Source organism: Girardinichthys multiradiatus, chromosome 22, assembly GCF_021462225.1.
Source record: "Girardinichthys multiradiatus isolate DD_20200921_A chromosome 22, DD_fGirMul_XY1, whole genome shotgun sequence".
Lineage (NCBI taxonomy): Eukaryota > Metazoa > Chordata > Actinopteri > Cyprinodontiformes > Goodeidae > Girardinichthys > Girardinichthys multiradiatus.
In genome coordinates, this window is record NC_061814.1 from 14,141,141 (window position 1) to 14,168,538 (window position 27,398).

At 40.9% G+C, this 27,398-nt stretch overlaps 1 protein-coding gene across 4 annotated transcripts; it reads left to right on the top strand.

The window, feature by feature from the left end:
• Positions 1-1,787: 1,787 nt before the first annotated feature.
• On the top strand, positions 1,788-27,307 carry pank1a (pantothenate kinase 1a). 4 transcript variants are annotated; one of them, XM_047351784.1, is made up of 9 exons: positions 1,788-2,341; positions 2,444-2,741; positions 14,938-15,084; positions 15,226-15,431; positions 18,165-18,418; positions 21,211-21,387; positions 23,629-23,752; positions 25,204-25,329; positions 26,479-27,307. In XM_047351784.1, exons 2-9 carry the CDS (start codon positions 2,468-2,470, stop codon positions 26,536-26,538), a joined length of 1,368 nt encoding a protein of 455 aa, XP_047207740.1. In that variant the 5' UTR covers positions 1,788-2,341; positions 2,444-2,467; the 3' UTR covers positions 26,539-27,307. The 4 variants fall into 4 exon arrangements, with proteins under 4 accessions (XP_047207740.1, XP_047207741.1, XP_047207742.1 ...); XM_047351786.1 differs by lacking the exon at positions 1,788-2,341 and adding an exon at positions 3,000-3,423 and having other exon boundaries at positions 2,616-2,741; XM_047351787.1 differs by lacking the exon at positions 1,788-2,341 and adding an exon at positions 3,081-3,423 and having other exon boundaries at positions 2,627-2,741.
• Positions 27,308-27,398: the final 91 nt, after the last annotated feature.

The window sequence follows — 27,398 nt, forward strand, 5'->3', positions numbered from 1 at the left end:
GAGGAAGATTGTGGAGAAGGGCCGATTCCAGACCTTGGGGCACCTGCGGAAGCAGTGGACTGAGTCTGGAGTAGAAACATCCAGAGCCACCGTGCACAGGCGTGTGCAGGAAATGGGCTACAGGTGCCGCATTCCCCAGACCTGGGCTACAGAGATGCAGCACTGGACTGTTGGTCAGTGGTCCAAAGTACTTTTTTCGGATGAAAGCAAATTCTGCATATCATTCGGAAATCAAGGTGCCAGAGTCTGGAGGAAGACTGGGGAGAAGGAAATGCCAAAATGCCAGAGTCAAGTACCCACAGTCAGTGATGGTCTGGGTTGCCGTGTCAGCTGCTGGTGTTGGTCCACTGTGTTTTATCAAGGGCAGGGTCAATGCAGCTAGCTATCAGGAGATTTTGGAGCACTTCATGCTTCCATCTGCTGAAAAGCTTTATGGAGATGAAGATTTCATTTTTCAGCACGACCTGGCACCTGCTCACAGTGCCAAAACCACTGGTAAATGGTTTACTGACCATGGTATCTCTGTGCTTAATTGGCCTGCCAACTCTCCTGACCTGAACCCCGTAGAGAATCTGTGGGATATTGTGAAGAGAACGTTGAGAGACTCAAGACCCAACACTCTGGATGAGCTAAAGGCCGCTATCGAAGCATCCTGGGCCTCCATAAGACCTCAGCAGTGCCACAGGCTGATTGCCTCCATGCCACGCCGCATTGAAGCAGTCATTTCTGCAAAAGGATTCCCGACCAAGTATTGAGTGCATAACTGTACATGATTATTTGAAGGTTGACGTTTTTTGTATTAAAAACACTTTTCTTTTATTGGTCGGATGAAATATGCTAATTTTGTGAGATAGGAATTTTGGGTTTTCATAAGCTGTATGCCAAAATCATCCGTATTAAGACAATAAAAGACCTGAAATATTTCAGTTAGTGTGCAATGAATCTAAAATATATGAATGTTAAATTTTCATCATTACATTATGGAAAATAATGAACTTTATCACAATATGCTAATTGTTTGAGAAGGACCTGTATATCATAGAGAAGATCTGTATCTATATGGCTATAAATAATCAATGTATCTAAAAAAATCTAAATAATTATGGCTAGCTTTACACATCGACAGGCTAACTTTTTCACCTATTCTTCTTTACAAATTGCTGTCTCAGTCTCCTGGATAAAAAGTATCTGCCGATGATTATTTTCCGGTAGGAAAATTAAACCTCTGCACCAGTCTTATCTCCCTTGCAGCCTCTAAAAGTTTTATTGCTGGACTGCATTGTATTCAACTTTAACCATTTCACAGCTTTAACCCCAACCTGTCTGCTTCGTTCCTTGGTCTCCATGATGCTGTTTGTTTACTAATGTTCTCTAATAAATGTCTGAGGCCTTCACAGAACTGCTGTTGAGATTAAATTACACACCGTTGACTCTAGGTCTAGTGAATTTATTAACGCAATTGGTTGCACTGAATTTAATTTAGGGGTATCACATCAAAGGGAGCTAAATACATATGCATACCACACCTTTTTTATATTTCTAATATGACATTTAAAACGTTAACATAAAGCATGTGAAAAGCACATAAATTTAATTTTAAACTTTATATCAGACTCCAACTCCCAGAGAAAATAATACAAGTTTTTTTTAAGTGATTATCTTCCTGGGATTGTTGTTCGACCTTTGTATCATGACTGGAGGTTCGGGTTATCTAACACTCTCTTTGATATCTAGTCTTTGTTGTATATCAAAACGTATGTCCTCACTGGGTAATCCTCAATAGAAATATATATATATGGCCTTCTTGAGGAGGCATTTTAGGGGTTACTTTAGTTCAGTTTCTTGCTATCAGGCTGCATGGAAGCTTTGAGCAGCACATCACGCGTACAGAGGACTGCGGGGAATGAGGTTGACAGCGGGCAGCGAGGCTTATAAATAAAGCGCCCACAGCTGTGCGAAGACTAGTGGGTAAAGGCTTCGCTTTTTAATCTAGTAAAGAGTAGTCGCGACACGAGACAAGCCCATTCCGGTATCTACGTCCGTATATTAGTCACTGTGTTTAACAGCAGAAAGCAGAGAAAAACTGGTCGGGGGAGGTGGACGGGTTCGGGCCCCGGCTGGAGAAGAAGCTGTTGTTACGTAGCAGTCCAACCACACATTCTTATATACGCACACAAATACACACATCGGCTACTGCTGCTCTTGCCAGGAGCTCAATGAGGGGGAATGACCGCAAGTGACCTCAAAGGACACGCTATGCTTGAGCGAGTGTTCTCGTTTTTAAACTCCGACGGCATTGTTGTAAAAAAATGAAGACAAACATTTAATTTGGTGTTTCAGCGTAAGTACGACATTCGCTGCTCACGCCGAGGTCTCACAAGCCTGCCGGGGCTAGTGTTAGCCAGCTAAGCTAGCTGAAACCTATACCCTCTGTTTGCTGCAGGTGCTAGGCTAGACTAGCGCTGCGATGGATAAAGCTAAGTCATTAGTGGACAACAAGGGAGCTTCGGGACCTCTTCATGTCAATAACGTACAGAGTCCGAGGGGGTTGAACGGCCTCGTCGTGGTAGCTGCTAACGGCAGCTGCTCCGGCAGCAATGCATTCGGCTTGAGCACGGGACCCAGCAGCAGCACGCCTGAAATGCATCACCTGCAGCGGGGGGAGGAGGAGTGCAACGGGTCCCCGGCAAAGAGATGCCGGCTGCGGAGGAGGACGGAGTCGGTGAAACGGAATAGACCCCGTAAGTTCCAAAAAATTTAATCTCTGTTACAGTCAGTCATTTACTGTCATTGTTCTGACATAATAGTTACTGGGCTAATTGTGGCACAAAAAGCCGGCTGCAGTTTTTTTTACACTGTGCCGTCTCGCAATTATAGGGAGCGACCTCCAACCATTTTTATGTTCTCTCATTACGTCGTCATTAATCGTGTTTTTTTTTTTTTTAATAACTGATGAATTATGTTGACCTCTCAGCTCTACCGCTGTGCTCCTCCTGCAGCCCGCCGTCGTCAGGGAGACGTCCCTTTGTGTTTATCAACCCTCAGGTTGCATTTGGAGCATTGTGATTGGTCTGTTTCAGGTGGTGAAAAAGCTCCTGATAAGTGGGCCTGGCTTGTCTTAACCAATCAGCGCTCGAATCTGCATGAGGAAGGGTAAATGGGCAGGAATCCCCTCCTATGCTTACCAAGTGTTTCGGAAGATGTGACGGTCGTCCTAGTAAAGTTCACAGGTTTAGCGCAGAATGCTGAAAGGAGTTGTTTTCTTCGCCCTGTGAAGTCTTCATAAACCTCTAGAACAGACAGTTGTGTTTTAAAATTTCCCTTTAATAAGTTGCCTTTGTATAGTATTCAGAAAATCTTTTGTGTGCCTCCTAGGGCATATATTTTGCCTAACAATGAAGCTTATAACTGAGAAAAAACCCGGTAAGTGTTTGTCTCTGCTTTATTATTCTGAAAAAGCTATTAACAACTGTGTTACAGTCAAGATAAGCTTTATCATAACCTGTTTGTGATGAATGTTACACATTTTATATATGATTCATAAACATTTTAAAGGTATACTGTTAAATACCTAAAAACGTGTTGTGTTTGACATGATCAGGATTTTTTAACTGCAATTGTGCTTTTTTGGTCAGAGCCCTGGGGTTTGTTTTGGTTAAAAGCGGTTGTCTAGGTTAAGCTTAATCTTACTCTGTGGATATATTGGCAGATACTCGCATACTGTAAAGATACAGAGAAACTGCAGTACTAGAAGTCTCTTAGTCAGCCGCACTGCATTCCTTACATCTGTAAGTAATTGCCTTGGTCAGGGATGGGGATAAAAATAAAATTTATTACTGTGCATTTTTGTCCAGCTGTTAAAGAAATTTAGATTTTTCAGAGCAGACTGGTTCTTTTAAGAAGTTTAGCTGCTTTATGTTGTGATAATGTGTTGTTGCCATCCTTATCACAAGCTGGATCATCACTTTTACATTTTCAACAAGTCATTCATTATTTTCTGGTACCAAATATACACTACTCACAAAACGTTTGGGGTATTTATGAAAAATGTGAAAGGTTCGAGCTACAGTGATAATTGTGAATCATGAAAGTAGGAGATTTAAGTGAAAGCGAACAATGTTGATTTTCTTATCTCAAACAATTTGTTTTTGGAAAGAAAACCCAACAACAGTGGAGAGTATATCACAGCAAAAAATGTCAGTGTTTCAATAATGTGTCATGTGCCCTTGAGTTTCAATTGCAGCTTGACAACAACGTCTCATGCTGTTCACAAGTCGCCTTATTGTCTGCTGAGACATGGCATCCCACTCTTCTTGAAGGATGGCCCTCAAGTCATTGAGGTCCTGGGGTACAGAGTTACGAGCCTGTAGATGACAACCCAGCTGATCCCATGGGTTTTCTATGGGATTCAGGTCTAGAGAAAGTGGAGGCCATTCCATTCGAGGTACCGCAGTCTCCAGCAGCCGTTACCTAATGATGCAACCTCAGTGGGCAGCAGCATTGTTGTCTAAGCCTGTGTTGTTGATGCAGGGGCACAATGACTGGATTAATGATGTTATTGGGGTAGTATGGCCTTGTCACTGTACCATTCACAAATTGTAGGTCAGTTCTGTATTGACTAGACACACCTGCCCACACTAATGCTTTCAACACCAAGGGTTTGTCTGGTGACAACAGTGGGTGATGCATACCGCTCTCCTTGACTTCTCCAATGTTGCTGGCGACCACCTTTTCTGCTCAGTGTGAAGCGACTTGTAACAGAGAACAGCACTAAGGCCCACTAGTCCCTCGTCCAGCGTAACTGCTCCCTGGCCCGTGCAAGACAGTGATGCCTGCATCTGGTGGTGTGCTGCGCCTTGGATTCCTCTCACCTACCTTAAATGTGCCTGGAGTTGAGTGGCACTCTTCATCAGGTGCTACAGGGCACTGTTCACAATGAAGCGGTCATCAGTGTAGGATGTGGCCAAAGGTCACATGTAAAGGTTATAGTGCATTTTAAAGTCGTCCTAAAATTTTACCCGAACTCCTAACTGCACTCCCTATCTGTGAGTAGTATATATGTTTAATACTGCCTTAAGAAGATGAGTTTTGTAAGTGACTGTTCTTTTTAAATTTCTACCAAGTTACATCTGCATGGGAAGATGGGAAAACTTTAGGATATCCAGGGGTAACTTGTCCCATGAATGTTTTTGTCTCAGCACTGTACCATTACATTTGTAGGCTTTTTTGTTTTTTGGATTGGTGGACTGTCAGCCAGCAGCAAACCTGTAGTAGTAATAACACAGGAAACTCTGAATTTGGCTGATAGTTTTTTATGCTGTACCACATAAAACAGAAAATGAAGCCATTACAAGATTATCCTATGAAAGCGGGTCCCTAAACTTTATCTGATTTTTATTCAACTCAAAAGAACGTTAAAGTACACGCTGTTGGTTGATGCATTCACAGATCTAAAATGCTGGGAGCTTTTAGTTTTGATGCATTTATTGAATAGCAAAAAAAAAAAAAATATATATATATATATATAATTCAAGGAAAATCTGGCAGATTCTGACGTCTGGACAATTCATTAATGTATCTCCAAAAGGATTTATACACAAAAGTAATCCGTTTTTTATATCAATGAGATATTAACAGACTGAGTCACCCACATCTTATGTACAGGGATTTGTTTAAGTTATCTATGACTGAACTTGGATATCTAAATTATAAGTTTAATTAAATATAAGAAGTTCCAAAAAAATAGCTTAAAAATGTTTCTAAAATTGCTGTACATAAAATGTTTTTTCTTTGGTTTTTCCATTGAAAAATCATTTGAGATGGGGGCAGCAGCATGAAACCAGCCGAATGTCTGATCCACAAGTCATCGTTAGTGTTTATTATGTATGAAACGAGCAACCATTGTAATGATCTAGTCCCAACCTCCCTCAAACCTTTGTTTTCCTTTCCAAAGAAGATAAAAATAGAAGCACCTTCAGAATGACTGTGCTTATTGTGTTTAGTATAATTGATGGACAAATCAGTGGAAATTTAGTTGATAATACTGCTGTGCTGCCAAATAGCCAGAGACTGTAAAGACTTTCTGCAGGGCAATGCCTGATTACGTAGTTAAAGTCACATCTCCCCCATAACCTTTACAGGGTCCAGTCAGAGAATCTCTGCTTTAATGGCTTACTTATCCTTGGAGAGAGTCCAGTCATTTTGATAAACCTGGATAAAATGTCTAAGCTTTTCTCCACAGAATGCTGACCCCGGAATGTGTTTCCCTCTGGGATTGGGTTTTTCACTGTGTTAGTTGCTTTAACGTCTGGTAACCCAGTCTGACACATCTCTTGTTTGGACCAGAGGCAGTTTTGCAGCTGTTTGTATTCTGGCAGATCGGAAACTTAGTGGGACTTTAGCAGAACATATACTCTAATAGGTACTCTACGTCATCATTGATGTGAAATAAGTGAATGCAAAGCGGTATGAAGTTGCATTAGAAAGCAATATAACAACAACTACAACTTCTTAGATCGAACTTATGTCCAGCACTTTAATGTTCAATGTCAGTTGTTAGTTTTGTTAGTTCTGCATAACACAAAAGTATGCCTTTGGATAAAAAAAACCTTACCTCGTCCCTTATAGCTTAAAACAAAAAAAAACTACAGATCTTACACTTTGCCAGTATTAGGGAAACATAGAGCAGGCATAACCTGTATGGATATACATATATTTTTAGACTTTAAGACCACTGTATTTTGGACAGATTGAGATGTTTTTTCCATGACACGGGGGACCAAGGTTTGTGAAATGGAATATCAGCACAAACACCAAAAATCCTGAGTTCATTCTGATGGAATGGTTGCAGTGGGTCTTTCAACATCATTGAATAGACATTATACAAACTTTGATCAATGTAAGCAATGTTGTAAAGAAGAGTGGACTTAAACCCGAAACAAAGTGAGACTGATAAGGTCATAGGGTACAGGGCTTAGGGAAAAGTGTTTTGGGTCATTGTTGTGACTTTATTTTAGATATAATTGCAATGGATGAAAGTAGTGAAAATAGACCCTGCGTTGCCTACCAGTAAAGGGATGGCTTGTATGGGGTGTGGCTGTCAGTGGAAATGTGATTGGCAGAAATTCTGCAAAACAAAAAGGAGGTCTACGATACCGTTCAGCTGTTATTAGTTAAAAGCTCATACATATTAAAAAGGAGGTGCAATTGAAACTCTATGAATAGGGCTGGATTTATCCAGGAGTTGACTTTCAGTGTTAAGAACGGGCACACCCCGTTTCTAGCTTAGTTTGACTTTGTGCATGTTAGTTTTGATAAAAAGGTCTTTGACACCCCTGAAAACAACCAAAACTACAACAAAACCTGCATCCCATCTGGTTCCTTTTGAATGAGAAACCCATCCTCCCTTTCTCAGGTTATTTCAGGTTAGTTCTGATGTCCTTTCAACAAAGTAAAGTACAAAGTATGTGTACTGTGTTGCTGATTGGATCGAACCGTTCCCAGGTGATGCAAATAGTTTTTTATCTCGATATGCTTTAATTGTTGTCCTAGAGAAAATAATTACAGTCATACTTTAATTATTCTGAAGTAAATGAACACATTTTGCTTGCTGTGAAAGCTAAAGAGAACAAATTTACTTCTTAGTTATTTTAAGAGTTTCAAGTCGGCCAGTTTACGAATGAATCATTAAAGGGTAATCTGTGGAGCCACACATTAGTAGAATTAAAAAGCAGTAGTGCTGTAAGTTTTTAATAGGAGCACCCTCACAAAAATCTGACTCTAACAACAAAACCAATCATGTAAATATGACACCAGAAAAGGCAATAATGTTACTAGACTAAAAAAATGTTAATCCTTGAGGTCAGAACAGCTTGTTAGGAAAATGTTTTCTTCACTATGCCCACTGTATCAATGCAATCTTCAGCCGCACTGGCGTATGTTCTTGTCCTGTTCTGTTCGAGGCTATGTTAAGACAAGATCAACTTAATAGGACAATTAAAGTGTGGAAAGTGTGTACTTTATTCCACCATGTGGACATGCTGTGCAAACCAATCACTCCTTTCTCCCTGGCTCTTCTTGTCACAGTGAACTTTGGCTGCGCACACACAACACGACATGTGTTTGTGCGCATTTTAAACATAATTCTTGGAGAGATGGTCCACTAGGAGCATTTCAGGACACATGCAAGAGGAAAAATAGGCTTTGATCAAAATGTTTAGCATTTTTGGATAGAAGTCTCTGTATTTTAGTTTTTTACTACTTGTGTTCAGGCTGTATCTCCTATGGGGATTTAATACCTTGGTTTTTATTATAATGTCAGCTCAGTGGGTTGGCTCGTCATCATGCACCAAATAGAAGGATTCATCACATTCCTGTGTTGAAGGCTGCTGCTTTTAACAATAAATGCTAAGGTAAATAAACGTCGTCAAAAGAGTCGCACATGGTTAATATTTAAAAGCTTGGTTCTGATTGGTGAAACTGTTCTATCTAGCCCTGCCCCGTTTTACTTATCAATGTTTTAAGGTTTAAAGAATAGTGTGAGGCCCTCTAGAATATGACCTGTAGTAACCTTAAGTGTGTTATTCGTCCCAAAGTTGTCAAGCAGAACTTTGGTGTTTGATAGATAGAAATCTTTATTGTCCCATAAAGGGACATTTGTTTCCACCTGCTGACATGTCAAGTTGGAAATCCACACCATACATATAAATATTCAACACAATGACAGGACAAGTGCACAACAAATGGCGAAATAAATCAATGAGGGATCAATGAAGGAACAAAACTCCTTTTTAAAACTGGCCCTTCTATATTTAAGTGTCCGCTATCTGTATCCAGAGGGCAGGAGCTGAAAAGTTAAGAAGCGGGTTAACTGTGGGTCAGTGCTGGTGTCTGCTAAAAATTGAGGAGGGGGGGGGGGATACAGCCAGAAGCATTTAATTAAGAAATCTGTAATTTGGTGTTTAGTTTTATCATTTTGTAAAAAATCATTCTTTTTTCATTCTTCATTAAGTCTTTCATATGATTTCCTTTCAAATGATTTCTATTTATTTTTGTGCCTGAAGGAACAAAGTATGACATTTTTTAAAAGCAGTTAAAAAAAGAAAATATTCCTAGTGCTGCTAATATATCTTATTAATGTTTACAAATTTAACAATGTCATCAGGCAGGGACTTAAGCAGAAATATAGATGAAACAGTGGCTAAAATTAGTGGATGCTATCAAGTACTTAGTGTGACATCCCTGTTTGCAAAATGTAGCTGGCACCTTGCAGCCAGCTGGCAAGCAGTGCTCAGCAGCAGGTGAGGGACTGCGCTGCATTACTTTAGGCTCTATAATGGCTGACAACCACTCCAATCACTTTGGCACCTTCTCTAGAACCCGCCCAGTTCTATCAGATTATTACTGGGCCATTTTATCTTTTATTTCAGTGATGAAATCTAGTAAATTGATTATTTATTGATTGATAGAAAAATGTTTGTTTTGTCTAAATATCAGCTGCAATTGTAAATTAATTAACATTGATTTCACAAATGAAAAAAATGTGCCAGTGACATTATATTGATTTTTTATTTTTATTTATTTGGGTATAGGAATAGTGCTGAATTATTATAGCTTTGTGGCGTTCTGGAGACGTCCTTTAGTACTGGATCTCTTCTTACATCAGTGCCAACGGAACCTTGCTTTAATTGTGAAAGTAAGGTGGGTTGGGTGGAGGCTGCAGATAACAGGAAGATGGATGGCATGCATAAAATTGCCTGAGAGGTTGAGGGGAAGTGGAAGAGAAAATAGAAGAGTGTATGAGAGACGGTGGGGGAAGGGAGGGTTACCTGTTTCCATGGGAACAATGGCTCTTGGTGAGCTGTGGCAATGTGCTTTATTTATTTTTACTAGCCTGTCATTCTGAAAGATTTTATCTCCATCACACTTGATCTTCTACTAAATTTACCAAAATAGAAAATTGTGTTATCTCTCAAGATGGTGTTAACGCTGTATGTGCTGCATTAATGCAGCCACAGTCTGAGTTAATACTAAGATATGATTGACTCGCTGTCCTTTTTTCTCCCATAATAATGATATTTACAGTGTTTATAGTCAATGTTTATGCTTTTGTACAAACCAAGGTTATTAGAGATGCTCAGATCAGAGATTTGATGGTTGATTTCTGATTACTGACCCCAAGTTTAACCCATTTTAATTGCTTTCAAAGAACTATGTATTTAGGGGGGCGATATGGACTTAAAAGTTTATCACGTTATTTTGTTGTACTACTGTGGTAACGATGAAAAGCTATTTATACCTACTTTTTAGTCCGTTTTAGGTGACTGTGACTGCAATTCACAGCAACCATAGTGCCACAAACAAATGCTGCTCTTAAAAAATAAAAAATAAAACGCTTCTTCATGACACCAGTTACAGAATGTGTGATTTTCATCCCTAAACTGCACACAGTAGCTGCATTTAATTACTTTTTCTAATTTTTTGATATTTATTAATGCTCTAATGACACAAACAGTGGAGAAAATATTAAAAGTAACAATCAAAACAATGCAGGCAGGTTTTGTATGGAGAGCCGTTTTATTCAAAATTAAATAAATAAATACTGCTATTGATAAATCCCTCATGAGGACAAAAATATCGAGGCACGTGACATCGCCCGGTACGGCGGAGCCGGGGTCCCACCCTGGAGCCATGCCTGGGGTCGGGACTCGCTGGAGAGCGCCTGGTGGCCAGGTCGCTCCTTGCGGGACTCGGCTGGGCCAAGCCCGAACGAGAGAAGCGAGGCCATCCGAGAATCCGAGTGGTGTTTTGTTATTGGACTTCTGTGCTAGTCACGGAGTGTCCATAATGAACACCATGTTCAAACATAAGGGTGTCCATCAGTGCACTTGGCACCAGGACACCCTAGGCAGGAGGTCGATGATCGACTTTGTTGTCGTATCATCAGACCTTCGGCTGCATGTTTTGGACACTCGGGTGAAGAGAGGGGCTGAGCTGTCCACTGATCACCACCTGGTGGTGAGTTGGATCCACTGGAGGAGGAGAAAGCCGGACAGATTTGGCAGGCCCAAGTGCATAGTGAGGGTCTGCTGGGAACGCCTGGCGGAGCCCTAAGCCAGGGATGTATTCAACTCCCACCTCCGGGAGAGCTTTGACCAGATCCCGGGGGATGTTAGAGACATAGAGTCCGAGTGGACCATGTTCTCCGCATCTATTGTTGATGCTGCTGCCCGTAGCTGCGGCCGTAAGGTCTGCGGTGCCTGTCGCGGCGGCAATCCCAGAACCCGGTGGTGGACACCGGCAGTAAGGGATGCTGTCAAGCTGAAGAAGGAGTCCTATCGGCTGTGGTCTGCTTGTGGGACTCCTGAGGTGGCTGACGGGTACCGTAAAGCCAAGCGTGCTGCGGCCCGGGCTGTGGCAGAGGCAAAAACCTGGGCCTGGGAGGAGTTCGGTGAGGCCATGGAGAAGGACTACCGGTTGGCCTCGAAGCGATTCTGGCAAACCGTCCGGCGTCTCAGGAGGGGGAAGCAGTGCTTCGCCAACACTATTTATAGTGGGGGTGGGAGGCTGCTGACCTCAACTGAGGACATTATCAGGCGGTGGAAGGAGTACTTCGAGGATCTCCTCAATCCTGCCATCATGCATTCCGTGGTGGAAACAGAGGCTGGGGACTCGGGGTTGGATTCTTTCATCACCGAGAAAAGTCACCGAGGTGATGAAAAAGCTCTGCGGTGATTAAAAAGCTCCACGGTGGCAAGGCTTCGGGGGTGGATGAGATCCGCCCTGAGTACCTCAAGTCTCTGGATGTTGTTGGGCTGTCATGTTGACACGCCTCTTCAACATTGCGTGGCGGACGGGGACAGTGCCTCTGGACTGGCGGACTGGGGTGGTGGTCCCCCTTCATAAGAAGGCGGACCGGAGGGTGTGTTCCAACTACAGGGGGATCACACTCCTCAGCCTCCCTGGTAAGGCCTACGCCAGGGTATTGGAGAGGAGAGTCCAGCCGATAGTCGAACCTCAGCTTCAGGAGGAGCAGTGTGGTTTTCGACCCGGCCGTGGAACACTGGACCAGCTCTATACCCTCTACAGGGTGCTCGAGGGTTCATGGGAGTTTGCCCAACCGGTTCACATGTGTTTTGTGGACCTGGAGAAGGCATTCGACTGTGTCCCTCGTGATGCCCTGTGGGGGTGCTCCAGGAGTATGGAATCAGGGGCCCTTTTTTAGGGGCCATCCGGTCCCTGTACGAGCGGAGCAGGAGTTTGGTCCGCATTGCCAGCACTAAGTCGGACCTGTTCCCGGTGCATGTCGGACTCCGGCAGGGCTGCCCTTTGTCACCGGTCCTGTTCATAACTTTTATGGACAGGATTTCTAGACGCAGCCAAGGGCTGGAGGGGGTCTGGTTTGGGGACCAGTGGATTTCATCTCTTCTGTTTGCAGATGATGTGGTCCTGCTGGCCCCCTCTAGCCAAGACCTACAGCATGCGCTGGGGCGGTTCGCAGCCGAGTGTGAAGCGGCTGGGATGAAGATCAGCTCCTCCAAGTCCGAGACCATGGTACTCGACCAGAAAAGGGTGGCTTGTCCTCTTCAGGTTGGAGGAGAGTTCCTGCCTCAAGTGGAGGAGTTTAAGTATCTCAGGGTCTTGTTCACGAGTAAAGGAAGAATGGAGCGGGAGATCGACAGACGGATCGGTGCGGATGCCGCAGTAATGGTGGCACTGTGCCGGTCCGTCGTAGTGAAGAGAGAGCTGAGCCGAAAAGCAAAGCTCTCAATTTACCGGTCGGTCTATGTTCCTACCTTCACCTATGGCCATGAACTTTGAGTCATGACCGAAAGAACGAGATTCCGGATACAAGCGGCTGAAATGAGCTTCCTCCGTAGGGTGGCCGGGCACTCCCTTAGAGATAGGGTGAGGAGCTCGGCCATCTGGGGAGGGTTCGGAGTAGAGCCGCTGCTCCTCCACATCGAGAGGAGCCAGTTGAGGTGGCTCGGGCATCTATACTGGATGCCTCCTGGACGCCTTCCTCGGGAGGTGTTCCAGGCACGTCCCACCGGGAGGAGGCCCAGGGGACGGCCCAGGATACGCTGGAGGGACTATGTCTCTTGGCTGGCCTGGGAACGCCTTGGGCTCCCCCCGGAGGAGCTGGAGGAAATGTCTGGGAAGCGGAAGACGACGAGTACGTGTGCTATTGACAAATTATTAATGAATATTCCTTGAAATAAATAAATATCCCCATGAAATAAAACAAAATGTTAAAATAAATTTTCATTTCAAGATTTATTTAATTTACTCAAAGATTTATTTATTTATTTCACAATGCAGTTTTATTTTGTAAAGCTACTTTATGTATTTCAGTTACTTTTACTTTTTAACCCCGTTTTTCATTTGAAGCTCTTTTTTTAATTTCATATTCTTATATTTAAATAGGGGGCGGAGTTTTATCCGTGGGGCGTCGCTGGGGCCGCACGGCCAAGCTCAATTCGTGGCTGTGGCCGGCAGAAGCATGCCGTTGCCTGCCAGAAAACAGCATGCCGCAGTTAAACATGCTTTCCCCCGTATTTCCAAACAAAGATGGCCTAATTACAGATTTTAATCTGTTTTTAAATTTTATCTTAGTGGTATATGCAGTTAGCATTGCCATCAAAAGTCCCTGTCTGTGTGTTCCCTGTGGGGTAAGCGGACCCTAAGATTTTCCATGAGATTTCATTTTGTGCTCCCTATGTCTCCCTTGGACACAATCACATGTTCTTTTAAAGACTGCAATAAAGATTTTGTGCATAACAATTTACTCCCAATATTTTATGCCACTATGAATTTGTACATTGTAACAATCTGTTCTCTATACTGCATTTTTCTTCAGGTCTAATGATCCTCTGATTAAGATCTTAACTTTCCTGAGCACTCTGGAATTCAACCACTGCTGCGGCCACCATCTATTTATAGTCTTCACTATACACATTATATGTGGATCAGTTTTCTCAAATTTTAACAACTTCAATGCCAATTTTAGCAATAACGTCTATTTTTCCTTTTAATAATAATTATAAAAAATAAAAATAAAAATGTAGTTTTTTTTTTTTTTTCTTATCCCAGATACGCAAATTGAATTTTTGGGGAGGTATTCTCCAACGCCGGAGAGCATCAAAGGTTGATCTAGATCTGTGTTCAGTTTTAATTTTTTGTGCATGGTCATCAAAAGTTGATTTGGATGAGCTTTCAGCACTAGGGAATATAAACAACTAAAATTAATAGTAGTGTAGTGTATTCAAAAAGTACATTTTGAACACCAGTCAATGGCATAAAGACGTGAAGGAGGGGCACTAAAACATTTCTCTATTGAGAATAAAAGACTGTTCCTGGACAAAAATGTCCACATTTGGATTCACACACAGAAAAAAACACATACTTTATGCATGGGTGGTAAAATGCCCAGGTTTGCTTTAAAGAAACCTTTTTGCGTTCTTTAAAAAACTACCAAGGAAAACTTTGAAAGACCTTCAGAAAGCTTGAAGGCTATTGATCAAGACCACATGGAAAACTTCCATGAAATTCTGGCTGCTTGGAAACAAAATATTAAGAAATGAGTCTTTTGATTGGCTGTATTGACAAAGAAAATCAGAACAAAGAAATCTGTTGTAAGCATTGACTGGAGGCAGTTATCAAACCCCATGGACAAGTTATCTGTTTATATTTCATATTGAAAGCAAAACTGAGATGGTGTGCTTTTGTAGCAGCAGCTACGCTGTGTTGTGGCAGCTCTGTTTGCTCTCTTTTTTTTTTTTTGCCAAACAGTGGCTTCATTCCAACCACAGGAACACAGTCTCTGTTCAGCCTTATAGTAACACAATGAACTTCTTTTTTTCAAACTTAGCTGGTTTGTGATTCAGATCTGTAGTGTCCTGTTTAAAAGTAAAGTTAATTATGCGTTTTCCTCTCCAGCCTTCCCCTGGTTTGGTATGGACATTGGTGGGACCTTGGTAAAGCTAGTGTACTTTGAGCCAGTCGACATCACTGCAGAAGAAGAACAAGAAGAAGTTGAAAACCTCAAATCTATCCGCCGCTACCTCACCTCAAACGTGGCATATGGTATGTAACCTCAGACTCACATGGACACGGTGTTATCGAATAATTTATATCTTGATACGAAAGGTCAGGTCAAGGACATTCCATCGGAAAGCATAAGTTAGCTCAGAACCTTTTTATTTAGGAAAACATTTTTTCCCTCAGGTAAAACGGGTGTCCGTGATGTCCACTTGGAGCTGAGGAACCTGACCATGTGTGGGCGGACAGGAAACGTGCACTTTATCCGCTTCCCTACCCAGGCCATGCCCCGGTTCATTCAGATGGGAAGAGACAAGAACTTCTCCAGCCTGCACACAACGCTGTGCGCCACGGGAGGCGGGGCGTACAAGTTCGAAAACGACTTCAGAACAGTGAGTGTGCCATGAGCAAAAAATAATCTGCAACATTTTCTGTCTTTTCAACTGTTGGGAGTATGATTATTGATTGAATAATCTTGATCAATAATTATAATTACAAATCATAATCTGACAAAATCAATTTCTTAACCATAAATCCTCATTTACGAATCGAGACCAGAGATATTTCTGGTGTTGTAATTGTGGCTCAACGCCTCTGACAATTACAACCGTTAAATACTCCGTAATAATTAATAACTATTGCCGGAGATGTCACTGTTTAATCGACCGTTTCTGCCGAAACGGGTGGAACTTGAACCTTATTTTGACTGACACATCACTTTTGCACACAATGAAACACCAAACGCTCTCTCTTTATGTGAATATTTATTAATTTTCACCTACTCAACATGCAAAGTTCTACAAACACAGGGGTAACACATCTAAATAAGCAAAATCAACAAACGGTAGTGGGTATGTATTGAGTCAACCAGCAGTTTATGGCACTACAGACGAAGGGAGAGGATATGAAAGGGGTGTGTGGTGATGACTGGTGGGGGGGGGTTGGAGCGCAGCTTAGAGTCTTTTTTTTATGATCTTCTCATCATAAAACTTCCCCCTAACTCCTGAACACAAAGGATTGATAACTTTTGGCAGCAAGCTAGCACAGTGAGATTGAAGACAAAAGTAAAATGGAGAATTTTACCATGAGGTCGTTTTAACAGTCCAGTCTTGCAACGCACCCGCGTTCAGATAGTAAACACAAACAGCTCTAGGAACACGGCGGGTCCCGATATTACATAACACATCAAAGTTTCAAACAAGCAAGGTTACATGCACATATTATTCAGAACACATGAGATCCTAACCAGCGATTCTGATCGCTTCTACAACCTCTGACCCTGCCCAGGCCTCCTAATAAAGAAATAAAAAAAAATGGGTTTTACTTGTGTCGTATTCTTCCGAGTGAGGGAATTCGAGCGAGGAAAAGTGGGGTTAAGTTAATTGTGCGTCCACAATTAATTTCAGGGGAACGGTCAGTCTTTGTCCTTTGGTCTCCTTGACAAAAAGGAAAAATATGATCTGACCATCAAAGTCGACTTGAAAATGAAACACGGTAGCGGTTCGTCTCTCCGAAACTCCGTGTCTCCAGTTACGTGTTAACTCACGTCTTCGATCGGCAAAGTGAAATCTCTGGCCTTCTTAGTCCAAAGACTTCAGTTATGAATGGTTCGTTGTCCAACGAGAGAGAATGAATGAAACTCTGCACAGAGTTCTTCTCTTAAAGTGACGCGCTTCAATCACCAGATCGATTTCTAGCAGAAGGCAAGTTGTCAAACATGGGCGCCTCCTATATAGCACCCTGTGACGTCAGACTGGGGACGCCCAGTCATATCAGTCGCAATGCTTGATGGGATATGTAGGAGCGGGCTGTCCTGGGTACAAAATGGCCGATGCCATTGGAGGGGCACAGTGACGTCCAACAACGGGCAGATAATCCAATACTCAGCAAACAAGTGGTCCAACACAACAAAAAACTTTCATAGCTTCAACATCTAAAATGGGAAAACATTAACATTGTCACAAGAGACACAGTTTGGCAACTTGGCACCTCAAAGGTTAGAAAATAACAATTTTTAAAAAATAATAATAACACTTGGATGCTTGTAAAGACCATTATGTGCAGCCCCATTGTTGGATTGCTACAATAAGGGCATGTTGATTTCAGCTACATTTTAATGAAAACCGGATAACTTTTTTATAATCTATTTTTATCTATCTTTGTTTACTCTGCATCTATTATCACTGCAGATTTAGGTCATATATTTTGAAGCCATATCAACTTTTCGGAGAAGTTTTGCATGTGTGCATCTGTTTTTCTCTGGGCCTGTGAAGTTCATTGACTCGGTCTGCAGTTCAGGAGATCATGCTGCTGCATGGACTGACCCAAAAAGGGATTTTAAAATGGCTTTTAAATCTGTTCTACACAAAAAATAAGGTTTCAATCTGGAATATGACATTACCCATTTTTGTTAAAAATCCTGTACAAAGTCCCTACACAGTCTGGAAAAGTTTAGAATTTTATTTCAATTGAATAAAATACGGAAGCACTTTGTTTTATTTTACCAGATCTTATTCTGTGTCCCACTTTCTAAAAGCTGTCCATCTATCTATCCATTTGTCAGTTCATCTATCTATCCAATTCTGTGTCAATCCACCCAGTCGTTCATGTGTCCTCATTTGTCCCTGCATCAATGTCCATTCATGCATTACCAGTTTGTACATTTGTCCATCCATCCATCTGACCATCATTCTTCCTTTCTTGTCATTCATTGATTTATTCATTATTTGCACAATTTCTTGTAAATAGTCCGCTGTTTTTTATGCACAAATAATCAAGCATATTTTGATATTTTGTACATTTCTTTAAATAAATTTGCAACTGAGTATTAATCTACTCAGTTGCAAATTTATTTAAATCTGAGTATGCTATTTCCAATAACTTTCCAATACTATTTTCTTATGTTGTAAATTCACCCTTACTGTACACCATCTTATTCTTATTTTTTTGTGAAGCAGCATTCCTCCATTTGTCTTTCACTTTGCTGCTGGTACACGTGAAGTTCCCCACTGTGGGACAATAATGGGGTCTTCTATTTGTGTCCAGGAACCCTGCCTGCAGTAGTTTTTAAAACAACTAAAACAGTTTGTTCTAGATATCCTAACCCACCTCTGTTTGTGGTGCAGATGGCCGACCTGGAGCTGCTGAAGCTGGATGAGCTGGACTGTCTCATCCGTGGCCTGCTGTTTATTGACCGAGTGGGTTTTAATGGACACCCAGAGTGCTACTACTTCCAGAACCCATCAGATCCCCACACCTGTGTGAAGAAGCCCTGCAACCTTGACAACCCATTCCCAATGCTGCTGGTCAACATCGGCTCTGGGGTCTCCATACTGGCTGTCTACTCAGAGAACGACTACAAACGGGTAACTGGGACAAGGTGAGGAGGACTGGCACCTAATTAACTCAACTAAATGCATGAAAGGAGCATTGATAATGAAAAAACACATATATGATAAACATGATAAACTGACAGATAGGGATACATCACAGTATCCAAAGGTTTTTCACATGATCAAAGCTGTGCTGCCTAAAGTTAAACAAGAGCAGCTTGGAAATGTCAAAATAATTTTCTTAAATGTAAAAATCAAGTTGTTCAGGTGGTATTTGATCATTGTGGTTATATTCACATACAAAAAAAACCCCCAAAATTGAAAAAGAACAGCTATTAAAAAACAACAAAGTTTAAGTAATGGTAGTAAAGGCCAACATGTACTCCGCAACAACAGAGAAATGTATTCTTTTACCAGAGGCTGCAGGACCAGGGCATTTCATAATTCACAAGAACTCAGGTGCAGATATCCTAGGAAGTCTTCAAAAGTCTCCCCGAATTAATCACACCACCTTCATATTTCTCTGACACCGCACAAGAAAACATCTCCATCAAGAAGCAGCTTCAAGTACAGAATGTTGTCATTTAGTTCTTGCAGCCCTGGAGAGAAGACATTTCTTTGTTCTTACGACTTGTGTTTATCAACACTCAAGCAATTTCCAAGAATGCCATCCATTTTAAACAGGAACCTGTTTTTCTACCTTTGTGTTTTATTGTAACTGAAACCTTCCATCAACTCCGATTGCATAAGGTTTGGGTTATAGTTATTCACATCTAAACAGCAAACAGACAATATAATCATTTATGACCCCTTATCAGTTTTTCTTATTAAAAGTATAATACTATATATATTTACAACAAACAAATGCTATTTGAATTGATTCACAGTACACAAGCTTTACTTTAAAATTAGGATATAGATTTTTATACTGGTGTTGTAGCAATAAAACAATTCATTTAAACAATTTGCTGTTGTGGATTAGCCATTTGTTGCATTAAACCAAAGTATTTTACGTATTTCCAATGCTCAATGAGTGTGTACAATCATTGATGGGGGATGATTTTTATGGTTTCTATAGATTAACCAGATATGTCAGACTTAAAATTTCAGATAAAACAACCCTCGCCTTGTGTGTCTTTGTGCTTTATAACAGAACTAGATTTGACTAGAGAGATCCTGTAAACGGCAGTGAGACAGCGACGGTGTCCACCGAGACACGCTGTTATGTCAAAAGCAGCTTCAGTGTTGATCCAGCCTCCTGATTAGCTGTCACATTTTTGTTCAGCTGATAAACTAACTCAAACCCACAGAGTTCAGACAACAAATGTGTGTTTGTACGTGTGCTGTCTCTGCATACATGACTGATTGTTTGTCACTTCCCCTGGAGGAAAATAGTGCATGGGCCTCCTCACCTTCATAACTGCGTATAGTTGAACCCGAACATCTCAGTAATACAGAATGTCACGGAGAACTTCATGAATTTCAGTAATTCAATCAATAAACATTCTGTTAAGGCATACAGCTACTGACAGTTCGGTTTCAGTTTCACAGAAACTTATAATGTTGCATAATTCCAAATGGGGGAAAAATGATTTTTAATACAGGCATGTTAAGTTATAGTCATTTTATGGCTTACACAAGAAAAACTGACTTGGTAGTTTTCCAGCAGGCTTCAACAAAGATGGTAAGCCATTAATAATTTGTTGCTAAAGAAGCTGGATGCTCAGAGTGCAGAGTTGAGTGAAAGGACAAAAGTATGGTGCAACAGGCATAACTGCAGCCTGGAGAAGATTAAGAAGCAAAGGTCACTGAAGAGTTTGAAAGCGTGGACTGCAGCTGGAGCCAGAACCTCTAGAGCCACCACACACAGGCGCGACATGCGCTGCGACATGTCGGGCTCCTTGTTTTAAACTTGAGTAACTTGTACTGTTCATTTGGAAATCAAGGTCCCGGAGTCTGGAGGAGGAGTGGAGAGGCACAGTGTGTGAGTTCCTGAGATGTTCCCACAGTCAGCAATGATTTCAGAAGCTGTTTCTGATTTTGGTGTTGGTACACTGTGTTTTATTAAGTCCAAAGAAAGCCCAACCATCTACCAGGAATTTTTAGAGCACTCCCTGCTTCCCTCTGCTGATATTATGGAGATGCTGATGTAATGTTTTAGCAGGACTTGGCACCTGCCCACACTACTAAAAACCCAAATACCCAATTTAATGAAATGGTAACACTGTGCTTAACTTGAACAAGTGCTGCATGCATACACTAAACCGCAGGTCCTCATGTGAACATGCTTTTTTATAGGTTCACATCTTTATATAAAGTTAAAGAAATGAATTGTTTAAATATGTCATTTTTTCTGTGTTAACCTACTTGCACTCCTTAAAAAGATGATGGTATTGACTTCCAGATGCAAGGCTGGATTTGGCTTCAGATATTGGTTATAGTTCTGAATTAAAATAACTTTTTTAAAGGTCCTCCTGTAGGTAGATCAGGCATTTACTTCAAAACACCTGTTCCTTAAGCTGCTGACTGCCTGCCCATTAGAGCCATCACCCAGGAATTAGTTTTTGGTTAAATTTGTTAAAAGGTGTTCAGATCAGAGTAACACATCTGCTCCATATCTCTAACAAAATGTTTTTTTTCATTTTATTTCTTTCTTCCACTTTCTAGTGCATTATTGCTCAACCCAATCTTCTTTTACTATCTTCTTGCCTCCCAGCCATCTGCTACTTTCATCTCTTCCTCTCTTTTCTTCCTTCTCTCAGCAGACTTACAGTTTTCCTCTTTTCCTTCCATCCCATGATTGTCTTTATAAAACTCATCGCCTCTCTCACACTTTCAGTCTGGGAGGTGGAACATTCCTCGGCCTTTGCTGTCTTCTGACGGGCTGCGAGACATTCGAAGAGGCGTTAGAAATGGCCAGCAAGGGCGACTCCACAAATGTGGACAAACTGGTGAAAGACATCTATGGGGGAGACTACGAACGCTTTGGCCTTCAGGGCTCTGCCGTGGCCTCCAGGTGAGCGTGGTGATGTCGTCACAGGTGATTTCAGGTGGAAGCTGCTGAGCAGTGTCTTCTCTGGCATGAATTCACACAACTGGTCTGTCAGGTTTCAGTCGATGCAAGCAGCTTGCTGTTTCTGCATGGATCGAGTTAACGCTTTCTCATTTACGAAGTATAAAATGTATTCAATAAGAAATGATCTAAAACATAAAATCCTTCATGCATCAAAGCAGAAGTTATCAGAATTTTAATTAAACCCGAAAAAGTATATTGTTGCGTTGATAGACGGAAAATGGTGAATCTTTACCTTTTATGCCCCTTTTTCACTGGCTCGATTTGGCCCTACTCGACTCCACTCGGCTCGCTTTTACATTACAGTTTCTATTCGAGCATTTCCATTACGGTTATTTCCATACAGTACCTACTTTTTCTGTCCCTGCTCCTGAGCAGATACGACCGGGACCGAGTAGGGATTACATGCGACAAGACCAGACTGCTTTTCACTGATTGGCTGAGGGACCAGGATAAATAATTAGGTTTTCGTTGAGACAGTGCCCGTAAAATGTAATAAAACTCAAGAGCAACTATGATACAATGATATTAAGGACCACAGTGGCCGGAGCAGGTCATACATGTAATTTTACCATTTATGGGTCATAAACCATGCCTGAAGGCTGACTGAAAAGAAAAAGGATAAATCACCTTTCTGAATTACATGCAGGCAGAGCACTGTATGTAATAACATCCTAAACCAGCCGAAAACACATAAAATCAGCTGTTCAGAGGCACAAACATTTCCCCCAAAACACACAAAACAGAACCACCATGAAACAACGTGTTTAGTTCGGACATTTATTTACGGTCCTTTAGCGAACCAGCGTCTGCGGGAGGAGGGAGCAGGCAGAGAGCAGCTTCCCTCAGATCAAACAGGGAAAAAAAGCCCCGGTGAATCCGCGGAGCACGAATATCCAACCTAAAACTAACTTCCCGCAGTTTTGTGCTTTGAAGACCTTGTCCTCGTTATTGTCATGGCTGAAACAAAAACTTCCTCATAAAACCCAAAATTTTAACTTCTTCAGGCAAACTTTGAAGCTTCACCATCCAGACAGCAGCGTCTCTCCTCTCTGCTTCTCCTGCTACAACCCCCTCACATCAGAACCCTTGAGCCTTATTCTATAAGTTCTGGCTGGGCTGTGGTCCAGATAATTATCCCAATGGATCATTTTAGACATAAAAACCTAAATAAGACATTCTTGCATATACATTAATACAAACGTTAGTATTTAGTTTATTTATGCTTTTATTTAGTTTTTATCATTTCACGCAGATTACTTTAATGTGACACAGTAACGTTAATAGCAGCACAGCGATCTACACTCATGGCTGGAGGCGGGGCTTCAGTCGCCATAGCTTCAGCTGTTAGAGGGTCAGTGAAAACACAACAGTTACTGTACAGAGTAGAGCGAAACCGAGTGGTACAGAGCCGCGCCGGCTAAAACGAGCTGTGGAAAAGAGGCATTAGAGGGACTTTATGTTCTGCTTCTTTCTTGATTGCACTGTTTAATAAACTGTTACGGGGCTGCGAATCAATAATTTACTACAATCATAGCTGATTCTTAAGGAATATAAAAAATAGAAGGCATTTAATATTTTGCTTTTATTGCGTAATACTGATCTAATTTAATCCATCAAGCAAATCTCCGCTCATTTTCACTTATTCAAATCTTAATAACCCTCAAACGACCCCCCTCTCAGCCTAATGTTTGACTGATCGTGTAATTAGATCTGAATCATTACCCTGATTCTGTAAACTGAACTACATCACCTGTGGAACTGCAAGTTTCTTAAGTAAAATACATTCAAAATAATTCATACATTCATTAACAGAAAGGATTGTCCAAACAACAAAGGTGTACATCAGAGAACCCGTTCACCCTGGGTTTGGCATGTGAATTGTAAACTTGCAATTTAGTACAAAGGTTGGTCTATAAAGCAAAGAAAAAAACTGATTTTATCACAACAAATCTACTATAATCAGTGTGTGCTGTTATGATGTTCTCTTTCTGTCATTTATTGAAACAAAACAGTGATAAACTGCACTTATGCAATTCAAGGTTATTTTCTGGACTTGTTTGTTTCTCTTATTGGAAGTTTATTTAGTTTGATCAACAGCTAAAAAGGAAAACTGACATATTAGTACTTGATATAGTTTGGTGATTGTCTTACGTATATGTTTTAATTCTACTTGTTTCACAGTTTTGGTCACATGATGTGCAAAGAGAAGCGGGACAGCATCAGTAAGGAAGACCTGGCCAGAGCCACACTAATAACCATCACTAATAACATAGGATCTATAGCGCGCATGTGTGCTCTCAACGAGGTATATACACAAGCACACAAATGCTAAATCTCATCTTAAGCAAATTACAGAAAGTCCTGCTTCAACCTCTATTAAGATCCTTTTCCAACAGCTACATCTGCAAGTGTCATGCACAGTGTTTAAGTTCGGCTTGTAGGCCTTTTAAAATGGTACAATTGATTCTTTCAGAACACCTAAATCTGTCCCCTAAAACACACAAAACAAAATGTATTTGTATGTTTAGAGTACCTGCCATTCCTGGCATGAGTGGTTTGGTTTGACACCCTACGTTGTTCCTGTGTATCTGACCAATTTCACCGCTCCTGTTGAGAACAGAAACCCTGCAGCATGATTGGGCCACCACCTTATTTCCCTATGGTGATGGTGTTTTCAGGTTAATGGTTTAATAAAAATAAGACTTATTGTTTTCCCCCCAGGAAGTTCAGTTGTAGTTTGATCTGAATAAAGTGCGTTGTTCTGTGTTTGGGCCGATGTTTTGGCTGAACGCAAACTTATTATATTAAACAATGTTCCCTTTTGGGTTTTTTTGGTATACAGCTTTATTTGGTCTAATTAACATACAACGCTATATCTGCAGTGGAGCATCTTTTTATTCTTAAAATTTATTTTCCATGACTAAAATTAATTCAACAACAGATGGTAATGACAATTTGCAAGTGAGGAGTGTGTGACATTTTTTTACCCAAGGAGCCACAAAAATGCTTATATTAACATAATAAAAGTCAGTGGCTCGTGTTGGTTATGAGTCTGTAATCTCTCAGTAGTTAGTGGGTTTGCAGCAGACATTTTTCTGGAGTGAGGGATCAATCAGGAGTCTTTCTGCATGCTGTGAGCTTCTTTACAGTGTTGCCTTGTGGCATGGCGATCAAGCAGCATTGTACAGGGCTATCACTACATGCAGATCAGCAGCAAGTACAGACAAAAAAAAGGCTTACTGATTGGAAAAAGTTGGTTATGGTTATTTTTTATTGTTGAGTGGCTCTTTGAAATAGATTTACATTTCAATAAAAGCAAACATTAAAATTTGGCCCTTCATTATCACCACTTAATTATTATTGAAATGTCATATTTTTGTACCATTTTGCAAATTCAAATCCAGCCTGATCAACATTTATCTTCTCCTCTGTCTTTAGACAAGATAACCGATTCTCTTTGTTTCTGTCATTCATTATTGATTTCAAACCATTTTATTGATCCCTGTTTATTTCAGTCAGACTTGACTGTCGCTAGATTATACCAGTTCTTCAGCACCACCTTGTGGTTAATAAGAAGTATTGCAAATGTTCCTGAACATTTCCAACAAGCAGAAAACCAATATATACATCTTTTGCAGTATTTAACTATTTATTTATATGATTTAATTTTAAGATATATTTTGGCATATGTTCACATAAATCTTAATTTAAGGCTGTAACAGCACTAACCTATTTTCACATGTCTATCTTTTTCAGAAAATCGAGCGGGTGGTGTTTGTTGGAAACTTCCTTCGGATCAACACGTTGTCCACAAAGCTGCTAGCCTATGCCATGGACTTCTGGTCCAAAGGACAGCTAAGAGCCCTCTTTCTGGAGCACGAGGTGAGAACTCCCCAACTAAAATCTGAATTTGTATATACCGGTATATATTTTTTAAATTAACTTAGTATTTATAGCTGAATTAAACTAAATCCAGTGTTAAATCTGTGATTTCTGTGGTTCTTAGACAAACACAAAGAATTTGACTGCTTTCTTAAAGAAACTGACAACACTTCAGTTTTAGCAAAATTTACTCGTGTATTAAAGTCAATTAAAACACCTTAAAGGTTCCGATTAAAGCCAATTTAAAGCAATGTTTAAGATGCTTGCCTTTGTCTGCGAAAGAGGTCTGAAACTGAGTAAAATGGGATTAAACCAACCTCTGTTCATTCACACCACCATGAGCACCATTGCCTACAACAACATATAAACAACAAGAGCTAAAGAGGAGACGTAATGAGGATTACTTCAGTGATGCCACACTGTATGGTAGAAGAGAGTGAAGCTTTTTTGTTCTAAAATTGTCTTTATCACCTGATTTTTATGTATGTTTTTGGTTTGGAGATGCCTCGCTGCGGATGTTAAGAAGGATATGTATGTTTTGATATTTGAAGTTTAAAATTAGCTTAGGAAAACAAAATAACTGAAGGCGTCTTAAGACAAGAGGTCATAGTTTACAGGACATAGATCAGCTGAGAATTTACACCCAAATTTCTAAATTTGACATAGTCAGCCTAATGGATGCATGTATAGTTTAGAGACAGTTGCTAGGTGTTTTTACATCGGTGATGATGTATCAAATTATTTAAACTCCTGGCAGATTTAGGTTTAAGATCTTCAGGCTTCAGACAGACATCATTTACCCATCTTTGCTGAGGAACAGAACTATATATTAGCAAACCTTTATTAATGACAGGTAGACAGGTGTACAGTAGTGATAAATTATACATTTATTTGTATATTGACTACTGATTTATATCATATATACATTCATGACTCATTTGGAAGAGCAGCGTTACAATATTAACATTTGTATCTTTATCTTGAAGATTGTTTGATTCAGTGCTTCTTGGTGAATGTTGTTACGTAGTAGTTGATCCTATAGACTCATTCTACATTTTGATTTCACAAATCTGCAGCTTTAATGTCGGTTGTGCATCAACTATTATTTACTTGAAGCTTGTATTAGAAATGTCCTTTGTTTTGCTCCAGGGTTACTTTGGAGCTGTCGGAGCGCTGATGGAGCTGCTGAAGACATCAGAGGACCTGTGAAGGAAGCCTTGCCATTTCTGGAAAATCGATGCCGGCCTCTCTCATTAACACTGCGATGTCCTCGGCTACATGCTGTGATGTCATTGGAGACCTCTAAAAGAACACTAAGAGAGACTCAGATACTGAGAAAAGCCATTTTAATAATTTAACTCTTGTAAATAATGATAGCCTCTAACAATTGTTCCCAGAGTTCCCTCTATCATAGAGTTCTATTATGTGATCTTTTAATTTATGGTTTCCTGTTGGTTCCTGCGATCAGGACCCACAGAGACAGAGTATTTTAGTAAACCAGGGTTTTATTGGGAGGGGTGGGGGGTTGTGTTTGTGTGTATAGCTTACTGTAGCATTACAACCTGCCTGGGTGACTATTTTTGCAGCTTCTGATCAGAAGAGGATGTCTGCACACAAAAGAAGTCACTCTTCACCAAGCAACCTTTTTTTTTTTTCTTTTTAACCTCATGTGGCTCAAGGACGTTGGTTTGCTTACCTGTTTGTTGCTCAGAGAGTCGCCCACCGTGCTACTGTCTTCGAAGGAGTGCACTGAAGCCAAACCCTGTTGAGATTCATCTGAAACCTTCTTGTCAAATGGAAAGCAGATAAGCCGGTTTTACGTTTGTTTTGCTCTACTTCACATGGCCTTTGCTTTTTGCTCCATCTTTGCTCCACCTCCCTACTAGTATGCAACGCTAACTCTGTCGTATTGCCAAGCACACATACCCAGCCTCGTGAGTTCTGTCCTGGGTGAACGGTCCAAAGCGTTGTTTTACCAGCAGATTTAACTTTTCTTCCTCGACCTCAATCTTCTCTGCCACTGTGGGATATTTCTAAATTAAAATTCAGAATTTTAGTGCAGATTAGAT